Raw genomic sequence first — 12,208 nt, forward strand, 5'->3', positions numbered from 1 at the left:
ACCGTATTGAATGGTGCAGCTCTAGAACCTTCTAGTATTTCTAGAACAGCTGGACATCCATTTATTTTTATGTGGGATAGGTTGGCAAGGAATAACAAAAGAAAGGAAGTTTAATGTTATGCCAGCTAAACCAAACACACCCACACAAGGGCCATGGTGGCTGCAGAAGGCCCATTTACAGACTGGGCAAAGGGATGTGGGTTGTGGGGAGTCCACCATGGGCTCCGTGGTCCCCGTTTTTTTGTTTCACGCATGGCAGGGCTCAGTGCTAGGGGTGCAGAAATAAACAGGCTGTGGTCCCTATGGGCACCTGGAGGAAGAGGCAGCCCTGCAGAGGGCAGGCTTCCAGTGTGGGAAACAGAAGGACCCCCAAGCTCTGGTCCTCACCCTGTCACTGGCTGAATCACCTGGGACGTGTCACTTAATGTCTTTGGGCCCGAGCTGGGCTGGCTGTCAAACCAGAGCCTTGGATGGGATTTAGATCGATGGTTTGCAGACTGTGTTCAAAAACATGCCTGCTCCCGACCCTGAGTCAACCCAAGCAGGCCTGCTCCTGCATCTTCCATGTGAGGCTTCTGGGCTTACAAGAAAGGAAGGAAAAACATCTGCAAAACTCCACAGCAGCGGCTAAGCACCTGGGATCCAGCAGCAGGAAACTGGGGTGCCTACACCGCCTCGGCCACTTGCACCCCCTCTGAGCCTCGGTTTCCTCCCCAGCGAAGGAAGGGTGCTCTGAGGGATCTGCGGGCTCACCCGTGTGACACACACTGCCTGGTGCTCATGAAATGCTCAGAAACGCCAGCTCCTTGCCTCCTGAAGCTTCCACCAGCCTAGGAGAGAACCGGGGCCGGTTAAGGAAGGTCTTAGGGGACACGTAGGGGATCTGGCAGAATCCAGGGCAAAACTCCGAAGGCTGACAAGGGCCAGGCAGGTAACATGAGTGAAGGAAACAGACCAGATGTGAAGCCAGTCTGGAGGGAAACACAGAAAATATTCACTTTCCTTTGACCTTCACAGAACAAAACCACAAAACAGCATCAGCCCAATAATAGATGGTCTCAACCCCTCAGCCAAGTCCTGGGGACTAGGGGGGCAGGCAGTGGGAGTCGGGGGGGGGGGGCAGGGCGGGGCAGAATTCACATCCCAGCCATTCATTCCAGCCATCTGCTGCCACCCAGAAATGAGGACCCCGCATTGTCAGATTGACGGATATTTTTTCAAGAGGAGCCAGAAATCTCGATTTTAATGTGAAAATCTGGTTTTTAAAGGCTGGCAACCAATTCCGTTCTTTTTTTTTTTTTTTTTTTTAAGAAAACATAAAGCGGTTCCACACAATGTAAAATGACGGAGGGACGGGGGTGGGGGGCTGTCCCTTGGTGACTTTCAAATCACAGACTCTGGAAAGCTGTCCTCTGCCACCCTGAGATTAGGGAGAACTAACTGTCAGGGAAGTGGTGTGCCAAGACAAGAAGAATCTTCGAGATCTTTTCTTCCTCCAAAACCTCTTCCCTGGTGGTCAGGGTGCAGCTAGTCTCAGGAAGCCCAGTTTCTTATCTTCCTGCTCCTCCCAGGCCTGGGTCTCCTGCCACCAGTGGTCAGGATAAAGTGGAAGCAGAGAGAAAGGGGCTGGGATCAGGGGTACCCCCACAAACACCAGAGAAAGGGCAAGGAGTAGCAAAAGAGAGGCATCATTTTCCTCAGTTTATTTCAAGAGAACAAAGAATCAACCTTCAGTTCTGTACAAAAACGTGACCCCTCGGGCCAACCCCTTTCCCACGCCCCCCCTAAATTGCCAAAAAAAAGACCAAAAAATCCAAATTCTGGAAAAAATTACTATGAAAAATCAGGGGAGACCTTCCTCCCCTCCTCCCTCTCCCCAGTGCAAAAGTTTGGGGGGCGGGGGGTGGATGGGGGTGTGTTTTCATGGCCACGGTCAGAGGCCCGGCAGGCAGGCAGGTGTCAGGCGGGTGTCGGCAGAGTTAGTGTTTGGCGACCAGTGGGGCTGAAGGTGGGGTGGAAGGTGGAGTGGTGGGGATCCAGAAGGAAGCCAAGGGGCTCAGGGGAGGGGAAAGATCTCCAACCCTGCCTCGCCCCACAGGACACTTTAAAACAGTTTATAAAAATCGGAGCCGGAGAGTAAGAAGAGAAAGGAGTCATCAGAATCAAAAACTAAATAGTGGAAAGATTTTTTTTTTTCTTCTTCTCTAAAAGGCAAAAAACTACAAACAGCCCAGGTCCTGAGCTCCCCCAACACCTGGGTCCTCCACCGCCCCCCTGAAACCCGGCAGGTGTGGAGCTGGGGAGCCAGGAGAAGTGGGTTCTTAAAAAAGTCACCCCTGGACCGGAAGGCTCTTCATCTCGCGTCGCCTTCCGCTGCCTCTCGCCGCCGCTGTCCCGGAGACGGAGATGGACTGGGGCTACGCCGGCAAACTCAGCTTCTTCCCCTTTAGGACTGTGAAGAGAGGGGCAGGGCAGGGCGTGACCACGGGGCCCCCAAAGACAGGAGAGCCTCCCACGCCCACACCAGGGGCTGGACACTGGGCTGGCACGGGCAGCCTCCAGAATCCGGATTAGCCATGGCGGGGGATCAACCCGAATTACTGAGGGTTGAGGCTGAGGGACTGAGCCATGGACCCATTTCTCCTAACACTGATACTCCTCTTCCATCCTGCAAGGATTCCTGGGCCTAGAGGCCTTGGATCTCTGACGGGCAGTGGGCAAAACCACCACCCCGCCATCTGCCCTCACTGCTGGGAATCCTGGGCTGCCTCCAGGCCTCTGCCCTCGGCTCCTCTTCCCTTCCTGCTAACTGACTTGGGACCTTGAAGGTCGTAGCTTTTAATTATCATCTCTAAGAGGCCTCCCCCAACCATCCACCCTCAGGTACGGTAACCCCATCACTCTCCACCAACACCTCCCTGGTTCCTTTCCATCTCTGCCCTTCTCACTGTTTGCAGTCATTTCTCTTGTTCATTCATTATCCCACCCCCCCACCTCCCACACACACAATACAAAAAAGGAGAGGAGGGCTTCGTCCATCTTTTCCCCCATGGTAGTATCTCAGAGCCTAGCCCTGGCCACGGACATATAAAGTGTTCCTGAAATTTGTTGGTTGACTGACTGACTGAATGAATGAATGAATCTTGGTGGGCCTGAGTCCCTGAGGGGGAGGACAGAGATCAATCCGCAGAGAAGAGGCCCGCCCTTCCCTGAGCGCTCCTGTGGCTGGTGACTTCGGATCTGTTAACAGGTGTGAGGCTGATAAACTGTGGGTCCGGGACCTCAGGGCAGGAGAAAGGGCTTAGGAGAAATGCCAAGAGAGGAAAAATCAGAGGCCACCCCTGACCCTCTCTTTGTCCTGCCTTCCCTCGAGGGACACGGGGCAGAGGAGATGCAGCCAGGGCCCCCGGGAGGGAGGGCGGGAGCTGGAGAAGGTGTCGGCTCCCTTCCCCACCGCGTCCCTGCCGGCTACCTTTGGTGATGTAGAGGTAGAAGAAGTCACAGTAGAGGACCGTCTGGACCAGGCCTGCCACGATGGCGATGAGGTCAAAGAAGCCCTCGAAGTGGTAGCGCCAGATCCAGTTGAAGAGATAGAGCGTGCGGTAGACGCCCAGCGCAAACAGGTAGTGGCTCGTGATGGTCTCCGCCTCGCCCGTCTTGCTCACCATGAACAGCTGCGGCAGGATGGCCACCGACTCCAGGTAGATGGAGAAGGTCCAGAGGATCTACCAGGGGGTGCCGGGGAGTTGGCGGCACAGGGCGGGACGGGGCGGGAGGGGACAGGGCGAGAGAGAAGGGGGAGGACGCGGATGTGTTGGTTACAGGCGCAGTGACGGGAGAGCAGGTAATGGGGCACCATGATGCCTGCCGGGCCCTCACCGTGTGCCAGCGACCGCTGTGCCCACCCCACACACATTCTGTCGATCCCCACAATAACCCATGATAGAGGTACTATTATTAGCATCCCCCCTCCTTTATTTTTTGGCCGAGTCACGTGGCTTGCAGGACCTTAGTTCCCCCTACCGGAGACTGAACCTGGGCCTTGAGAGTAAAAATGCTGAGTCCTCACCACTGGACCGCCAGGCAATCCCCAGCATTCCCTTCTACAGATGAGGCAACTGAGGCTCAGGGAGGGTCAGAGACATGCCCAGGATCACACTGCTAGTAAGCGGCAGAGCTGGGATTCGAACAAAGAGTTCAGAGTCAGTATTCGGAGCACTTAGCAATTATGCCTCTCCCAAGGGAGGACCAGGTTGGGCTCCTGGCTCTGAGACTTCCCTTCTACGAGACCTTGGGCAAGAGACCCAGATTCTTAAAGCCTCCACCTCCTTCTCTCTAAAGTGGGGGTGATTTTCCTGCCCTGGTAGGGGCAACGTTCAATGTGGAAGCTTGAGAGACATAAATCAGACTGTATCACTCTCTGGCTCAAAACCCTCCAGTAGCTACTTTTTATCACATCCATAATTAAACCCAAGATCCTAACCTTGGCTCTAAGTTCCTAACCTTCAAGGCTCTCCTTGATCCAGCTTCATCTCCTAGTCCCTCCAGGCTACGACAGACTACCCAGGCCTTCTGTCTGGTTCTCGAACACACCAGCCTCCTTGCTGCCCCAGGACCTTTGCACTTGCTGTTCCTGCAGCTCTCCCCCCAGACAGTCACATCCTGCCTCTTCCACCTCTTTCCAACCTCAGCTCATCAGCGAGGTTCTCCCTGACCATCCTCCCTCCAGGACTGTCACATCCCCTGTCCTGTCTTCCTCTCGGCAGCTCTGACCAGACTGTGAGCTCTGTGAGGTCCAGGAGCCTACACCTTGGGCACGCTGTGGGCACAGCCCCTGGCATAGTGCCTGGAACCTACTCCATGCCTGGATGAATGCATGAGAGAATGGGGGCGAGGTCCCCAAGTGCTTGTCATGGCCCACCATTCAGGCAGCACTGACGACCATCATTTGCAAGCAGGAGAGGGCATCGCAAGAGGGAGACCGAGAGGACAGACAGCTGCTGGCCCCTTTTCAGTCCCCAGTTTCCTGAAAGCCCCACCTGGGGTGAGTTGTGAGGTGTCAATTCACTGAAACCTCCACTCAGACACCACCACCAGCTGGCAGGTGTGATTCCTCCTGGGTGGTTTTGGTTTGTGGGAGTGAAGTGGCGACCATCAGGATGTATTTCTAAGAACTGACATTTATATAGCATTTACTACATTCAAGGCACCTGCACACCTTACAGCTACTAACTGGCTTATGCCTTAACCCTATGAGGTAAGACCTATTGTTATCCCCCTTATACAGATGAGAAGACTGAGGCCCAAGGGATCAGTAACTTGTCCAAGGCCACACAACTGAAATGCGGGTAGAAACAGATCCCTATGCAGGCAGCTAGACTTCAGGGCTTGTTCCCATAATCACTCCAAATCTACCAGCAAGGTTCTCGGTAAATCAGGTTACTTGAGGCTCTCATGAAACATACCCATTAAATGGATACATACCCAATTCCTAGCCTTGTGAAATAGAATCATGACAAAAAAGGAGAGAAAAGGTCTGTTGTATTTTAACTTGATCTATTCGTGACATCTGAATTTTTAAGGAATCCTTTCCTTCTATGATTAAAAAAGTTTTTCAGCATGCACCCAATGATAACAAGGGCATTTTTTAAAAATTTATTTTTAATTGGAGGTAGCATGGATTTTAGGGCTTCCCTGGTGGCTCAGATGACAACCTGCCTATAATGCAGGAGATTAGGGTTTGATCCCTGGGTCAGGAAGATCCCCTGGAGAAGGGAATGGCAACCCACTCCAGTATTCTTGCCTGGAGAATCCCATGGACAGAGGAGCCTGGTAGGTATAGTCTGTGGGATTGCAAAGAGTTGTACACCACTAACAACGCGTGGGTTTTGAAAGCAGGTGAACCTGGGTTCAAATTCTGTGAGGTCTCACCTCTGAGCCTCACCTTGCACGCTAAGTTGCTTCAATCATGTCCGACTTTGTGCGACCCTATGAACTGTAGCTGGCCAGGTTCCTCTGTCCATGGGATTCTCCAGGCAAGAATACTGGAATGGGTTGCCATACCCTCCTCCAGGGTATCTTCCTGACCCAGGGATTGAACCTGCGTCTCCTGCATTGGCAAAAGGGTTATTTACCACTAGTGCCAGCTGGGAGCCTCACCTTAGTCCTAAAAGAAAGAGGGATGAAGAAGTCTGCTTCCTCAGGTGGCTAAGGGATCAGATGGGATGATGACGGATTTGCATGGAGCCCAATATAGATTCAGTGCCAATACTTTGCACAAGTGAACTCCTTCTGAATGAGGGAACCACCCAATCAAACCACCCAACCTGGAGTCAAGAAGCCTAGATCCTGGTCCAGCCTCTTCTGCCTAGAGCAAGCCCCACTGCCTTCTTCCAGCCTCAATCTCCCTACCTGTAAAATGGGTCCAGCCCAGTGAGTGCTCCATGCAAGATGATGGTGATCAGAAGTTTGCCAAGTCCAGACCCTAAAACTAAGCTTTGAGTTTCCTCCTTCTGACATTTCTGGGGCACTTGGGCCAAAGTTACCCCTCAATCAGATTTGTCAAGACTGCAGGATGCTTTTAGAAATAGATTTGTAATCTGTAGCCAAAATTGTCAAGTGAGACATCTCAGGAAAACTCCTCAATTATGGTTTCTGTTGAAAACATCAGCACAGCAGGGGCGGCTTGTGGGAATCTTAGTTTTCCAACCAGGGATCAAACCTGCACCCCCTGCCTTGGAAGTGCAGCGTCTTAACCACTGGACCACCAGGGAAGTTCCAAGACCAGCTTCTTACAAGCAGGAGTGAGTGGTACTAGGGGAGGAAAGACTGCTCTGAATTTGATTCCTGCCAGGCCCCTGGAGGCGGGAGATGGCAGATTGAGCACAGTCCCTCTCAAAATTACTCCCAAGAAACTGTACAGCTCCTACCAAAACACCAGGCAATAAAAATCACAACAGCCAGCCTTTAGGAGTCCGAAACACTGTAACAATCATGGCCAGCACTTCCTACCTACTGCCAGACACTGTGCTTTTTAATTTTAATCCCGAGTTAGAACCTATGAAGTAGGAACTATCCCCGTTTTACAGATGAGAAAACTGAAACAGAGAAATTACATGACTTGCCCAAAGTCCCCCAGCTTCTAAAGTGTTAGTCACTCAGAGATATGCAAGCGTTTGCGACCCCATGGACTGTAGCCTGCCAAGCTCCTCTGTCCATGGGATTTCCCAGGCAAGAATACTGGAGTGGGTTGCCATTTCCTCTTCCAGAGGATCTTCCCTACCCAGGGAATCAAACCCTGGTCACCCAGGGATCAAACCCTGATATCCCGCAATGCAGGCAGCTTCTTTACCATCTGAGCCACCACGGAAGCCCTGGGCTTCAAAGCCCAGCTCTCTGGTTCTAAAGTCCCTGTGTAAGCGATGCTGTCTTATCTCAGGAAATCCTCACAGTGACCTGATCTTGACTTTACAGATAAGGAAACTGAGGCACAGAAAAGTCAAGTTCCATGCCCAAGGTCCTGCTAATAGAAAGTAACAGATCCAAATCCAAGTAGCCTGGCCCCCTAGAGCCCCTGTTCCCAACTCCTGAACTATTCACTAGGCCGATGATTTTGGAAGTCATTTTGACGCCCCAAGCCTCAGTTTCCTATCTATAAAATGGGGCTGCTGTGAAAAGTAATGCCATGGCATGTGTGACATGCTCAGAGCAGCGTCTGATACTTGATGAGTGCTGCTGCCATGACATTGCTGTCATCCGACTCCAGGGCCCCTGTTTTGAACGTTATTTCCTAAAAGGAGGAAGTCTGAGCAACCCTGCAGAAGGAAGCCTCTGACTGGGCCCACCGTCCACAGCCGTTCTCCCGCAGCCCACCCCACTACACCACTGCCAGGACCCTGCAGGTGGCCTACCTCCAGAGGGGTAAAGTCATGGTTAACCAAGAACGCCAGGATGGCTGTGGGAATGACGAGGAACTCGACTCGGAACGTGTCGTGGTTCCCATCATAAGTGGCTTTGAACTTGCTGTAAATCATCCAGACTGTGGTGAAAGAGCAGGCGATGTAGACCACCTGTCGGGGGAGGATGAGGAGGAAGCTTCAGCTCCAGGCACAGGGCCCCAGCCCCCAAGAGCTTAGACTGAGGAGTCCGGACCCCAGCCCCTCCTCCCTCAGACCCTGGGGTCCAGCCCCCAGCCCCTCCTCCCTCAGACCCAGGGGTCCAGACCCCCAGCCCCTCCTCCCTCAGACCCTGGGGTCCAGCCCCCAGCCCCTCCTCCCTCAGATCCTGGGGTCCAGCCCCCAGCCCCTCCTCCCTCAGACCCAGGGGTCCAGACCCCCAGCCCCTCCTCCCTCAGACCCAGGGGTCCAGGCTCCCAGCCCCTCCTCCCTCAGATCCAGGGGTCCAGCCCCCCAGCCCCTCCTCCCTCAGACCCAGGGGTCCAGACCCCCAGCCCCTCCTCCTTTAGACTAGGAGTCCTGGCCCCCAGCCCCTCAGACCCAGGAGTCCCAGCCACTGTCACTGCTCCCCTCAGATTCAGCAATCTGGACCCCCAGCCCCCTCCTCCCTAAAGCCTGGGACCCATGTTCCCTCCTCCCTGACCCTCCCGGTGGCTCCCCCTCAGAAGGCCTTTACCTTCATGCACGTGTTGTAGAGTGAGATGTAGTTGGTGAAGAGATCCAGGTAGCGGGCAGTGAACACCACAGCAAACAGGACCTGGCTCTTGCCTGAAATCCCTGTGGTGCAGAGAGGCGGAGTGGGGGAAAGCTGGAGGTGGGCCGCAGGGTCAATACACCAGGGGCCAAGGCCTGGGACAAGCCTGGAGGCAGCTCTGGAGGGCAGCTGTCCCTGGAGGCCTCCCCAGCCGCCGGCTGGAACAGGGCTCTTTCCCACGGCCCACAGCCAGGGGGCAGCCCGGCCCCAAAGCTACTCCAGCCCGAGGCTGTGTCCCGGGCTAGGCCTCGCGGCCACCCCCAACACCCTCAGGGTCCTCCTGCAGTCCGGATCCAAGCTGGGGCCACGGGAGGACCCCCCCCCCCCTTGACCTCTGGCCTCCGGAACAGGTCGCCTGCCTCCCACTCCCTTCCTGGCCGCCACAGTCCACGTCACCAACTTCCAGCCACCTCCCTGCTTGCCACAGCTCCCTGTCCCCAGCCCCGGCAACTCTGAGGCCACCCTAATGGGGACCGGGGGAGGCTGAACTCGGTGCCCGGAGCCACCCCCACCAAACTGGATGCAACGCCAGTTTGCGGAAAGGAGCTGACCCCCTGGTGACCCCAGGCCTGGAAGGGGGACCCCCAGCAAGCAGGGACGGGAAAGGGGACCCGTCCCCCTATGCCCCAAACCCTTTCCCCGAGTCTTGGGGTGTCCCCCGCACTCTCCCCCTTCCTCCGGCCCCCGTGGGTGTCTCACCGGCACACGAGCGGGACTTCCAGATTTTGAGCAGTAGCAAGATGATGGCTAGGAGGTGGGAGAGGTCTCCCAAGAATCGGAAGAGATTCATGGTTGGGGGGATCTGGCAGGGCTGGGCTGCAGGGAGGCTGGAGGGGGGCTGCCCCCCGGGGCTGCTGTTCTGGCCGGGCGGCTGGGCTATCAGGTGGGGGTGGGAGAGGTGCCCTCGGGTGGGCTCCGCTCCGGGGAGGGGGCTCTGGGAAGGGGGCGCCGAGGCCGGAGCTGGTGGCCGAGCCGGAGCTAGGAAGAGCGAGGAGGGCGGGAGGGGGAGGAGTCCGAGCGGGAGGCTCCGCCCCCGAGGCAGGAGTCTCGGCTCTCTGGCGCCCCCTACCCCCGCTTCTCCGCGCTTGCTGAGTTGGGCGCAGAATGTTCCCCACCGAGGCCGCCCCCTAGGAACTTGCGGGGTCGCTGAGACCCGAAACTCCCAAATCCGGGCGCCTGTTCCCCCAGGCAGTCTGCGCCTCTGTAAAGGTCGCAGCCCAACCGCATAGATTCTGCCCTTGACAGCGATTCGGGAGGCAGGTCTCTGAGCTTTCAAGATCCTACACAAAGACCCAGAGGCTGGCTTTTCAGGGACCTCCAGCTCCAATCCATCCGAGAGAAGAGAAGGCAGCCTCCGGACCCTCCTCCATCAGATTCAGCAGTCCAGGACCTCAATACCATCCTCCCTTGGGCTCAGGAGTCCAGCCGTCAGCCCCTCCTCCCTCTGACCCAAGAAGAGTTCAATCCCCGCTTCTTTGGGACTTAGGCTCCCACCCGAGGATTTTGTGTCCCAAGTATCCTAGACCCAGGAATCGAGACACACAATCCCTTCTTCCCTCTGGGACCCACAAATTCAGGCGCCCAGTCGTTTCTTTTTCAGAAATATGAGCTTTCACTCCTGCTCTCCGAGACCCTGGAGTTGGTAGCCAGAAGCCCTGGCTCTGGTCACCCCACCCACCCCGGAACTGCCCCCTCAGAGGCGCACACACTCTCGGCAGCCCATGTGTCCTGCGCCACACCCCACCCCAGCCCTTTACAGACGCACTGGGCCTAGCCTCCCTCTCTATCAGGAAGGGCAGGAACTGGGCAACTGGTCTTGAGGGACACTGGGCAAGGGGGAACAGGCTGCGTCTACGAGGGGGGACATGGTGCTTTCTTCCTGGATGTCTGAATAACCATGGGTGATGGATGTCAGGGTCCATCAATAACAGAAGGGGTACAGCGGCATCAGTTTCCTCAGATCGCAGGATGGATAGGGTACTAGAGGGTGACGTCCACGAGTCTTGGACGCGTGGGCACCTGAGGGTGGTTTGTGCTAAGGAGTCAGTTTGTTTGAGGGTCTAAAAGGGACTCAGGCCTGGAGAAGGGGGGCTCTGATTACTGGGTCCCAGGTGGAGAAGGGAGACAGGGCCTTGGACTCCTGGGACTGAGGAAGGAGGGGGGCTGGATACCTGGTGTCCTAGGTCTGAGCGAGGAGGGGACCGGGGGCTTGGATTCCTGGGTCCTGGACGGGAAGGGGACTTGAATTTCTGGGTCTGAGAGAGGAGGGGGCTGGGAGCCTGGATTCCTGGCTTCATGAGGGAGACCTGCTTGCAGGCCTGGCCTCCCGGGGCAATCGAAGCCAAAAGATGGGTCCTAGCGTGACAGAGACTCAAGTCTGGGGATGGCCTCCTGCTTCACAAACCTCAGCGTGGGGAGGGGGCAGAGGGCGGGCAGCTCCCCTGGGCCCTGGGGCGCAGGTCCCAGTCGTGAGTCCCTGACTGCCCCCCCCCGCCCCTTCCCCCCTCCCCGGATTTATTCGCAGCCCCTCACTCTCTGGTCCCAGAGGGAAGGCAGAGGCTGGGAGCTGGGGAGGGGGCCAGCCCCCTCCGCCAGCCATGACAGGAGGAGGGGTCCCCAGGGAGCCCAAGACGGGGGGCTGTGGGTCTCCCGGCAGGGGCGGACGGGGACTGAATGTTAATCGCATCCCGAGTGAGTGTGTGTGTGTGTGTCTGTGTGTGTGAGAACACAGCGAGTGTGCGAGTCCCTCCCGCTCCGGCTCCTCCAAGCCCTGGCCGCCGCCACCGCCCTCCGCCCGCCTGCAGCCTTCCTGGCCACCGGTGCCCGGCTCGCGGGTGTCGGCCCGGGTGGGTCCGCCTGGCCCCCAGGGGTCTCTCGTGCGTCCGCCATCTGCCCGGTGAGGATCTGTGTGTGCGGGTGTCTGGGGCTGGGCTGCGGGGGGGGTGTGTCTGTAAGGGCTGCGGCGGCTGAGGGAGGGCGGGAGGGAGGGAGGGGTCTGTCTGTCTGTCTCGACCCCGAGCCACCTGCCTGGGTGTCGCGGGCCCCCCAGGTTCCTCCCTCCGAGCCCCCCCCCAAACCCGGATGGATGGTGTGTACCTGGGCTCTGTGCCTCCTGCCTGCGTCTGGCCGGGCGTCTGGCCGCCTGTGTCCTCCTGTCTGTCCGAACAGCCCCTGACGGCAGTGGCAGCCTGGCCCCATCAGACCCTCCAGTGTGTGTGTGTGTGTATGTGTGTGTGTGTGTGTGTGTGTGTGTCTCCCTCCTCAAGCTCCGGGGGTGTTTAGGGGAATCCCAGGGAAGTGAGGTGGTGCGTGTATGCGTGTGTGTATATGTGTGTGTCTGCCTGTATTTGAGAGTGGGGGCGTGGGGGGGGGGTGGCTGGAGGTGGGAGGTGGCCAAGCAGGAAGGGGCAAGCAGTCGCCCAGACAGGCTGTCTCCCGCCTGCCCCTTACGCAAACACACACCGGCCACCGGCTTCAGAGGTGACCCAGACAGACAGAC

At 56.8% G+C, this 12,208-nt stretch overlaps 1 protein-coding gene across 1 annotated transcript; it reads right to left on the bottom strand.

Annotated features, from left to right (window-relative positions):
- Window positions 1–1,688: 1,688 nt before the first annotated feature.
- Window positions 1,689–9,705, bottom strand: KDELR1 (KDEL endoplasmic reticulum protein retention receptor 1). The gene is made up of 5 exons (XM_043899690.1): window positions 9,409–9,705; window positions 8,632–8,732; window positions 7,911–8,069; window positions 3,473–3,725; window positions 1,689–2,452 (listed from the first exon to the last, which is right to left on the bottom strand). The coding sequence occupies exons 1-5, from the start codon at window positions 9,497–9,499 to the stop codon at window positions 2,418–2,420; spliced, it is 639 nt and encodes a 212-aa protein (XP_043755625.1). The 5' UTR covers window positions 9,500–9,705; the 3' UTR covers window positions 1,689–2,417.
- Between the last annotated feature and the right edge of the window lie 2,503 nt (window positions 9,706–12,208).

This window comes from Cervus elaphus, chromosome 4, assembly GCF_910594005.1.
Source record: "Cervus elaphus chromosome 4, mCerEla1.1, whole genome shotgun sequence".
NCBI lineage: Eukaryota > Metazoa > Chordata > Mammalia > Artiodactyla > Cervidae > Cervus > Cervus elaphus.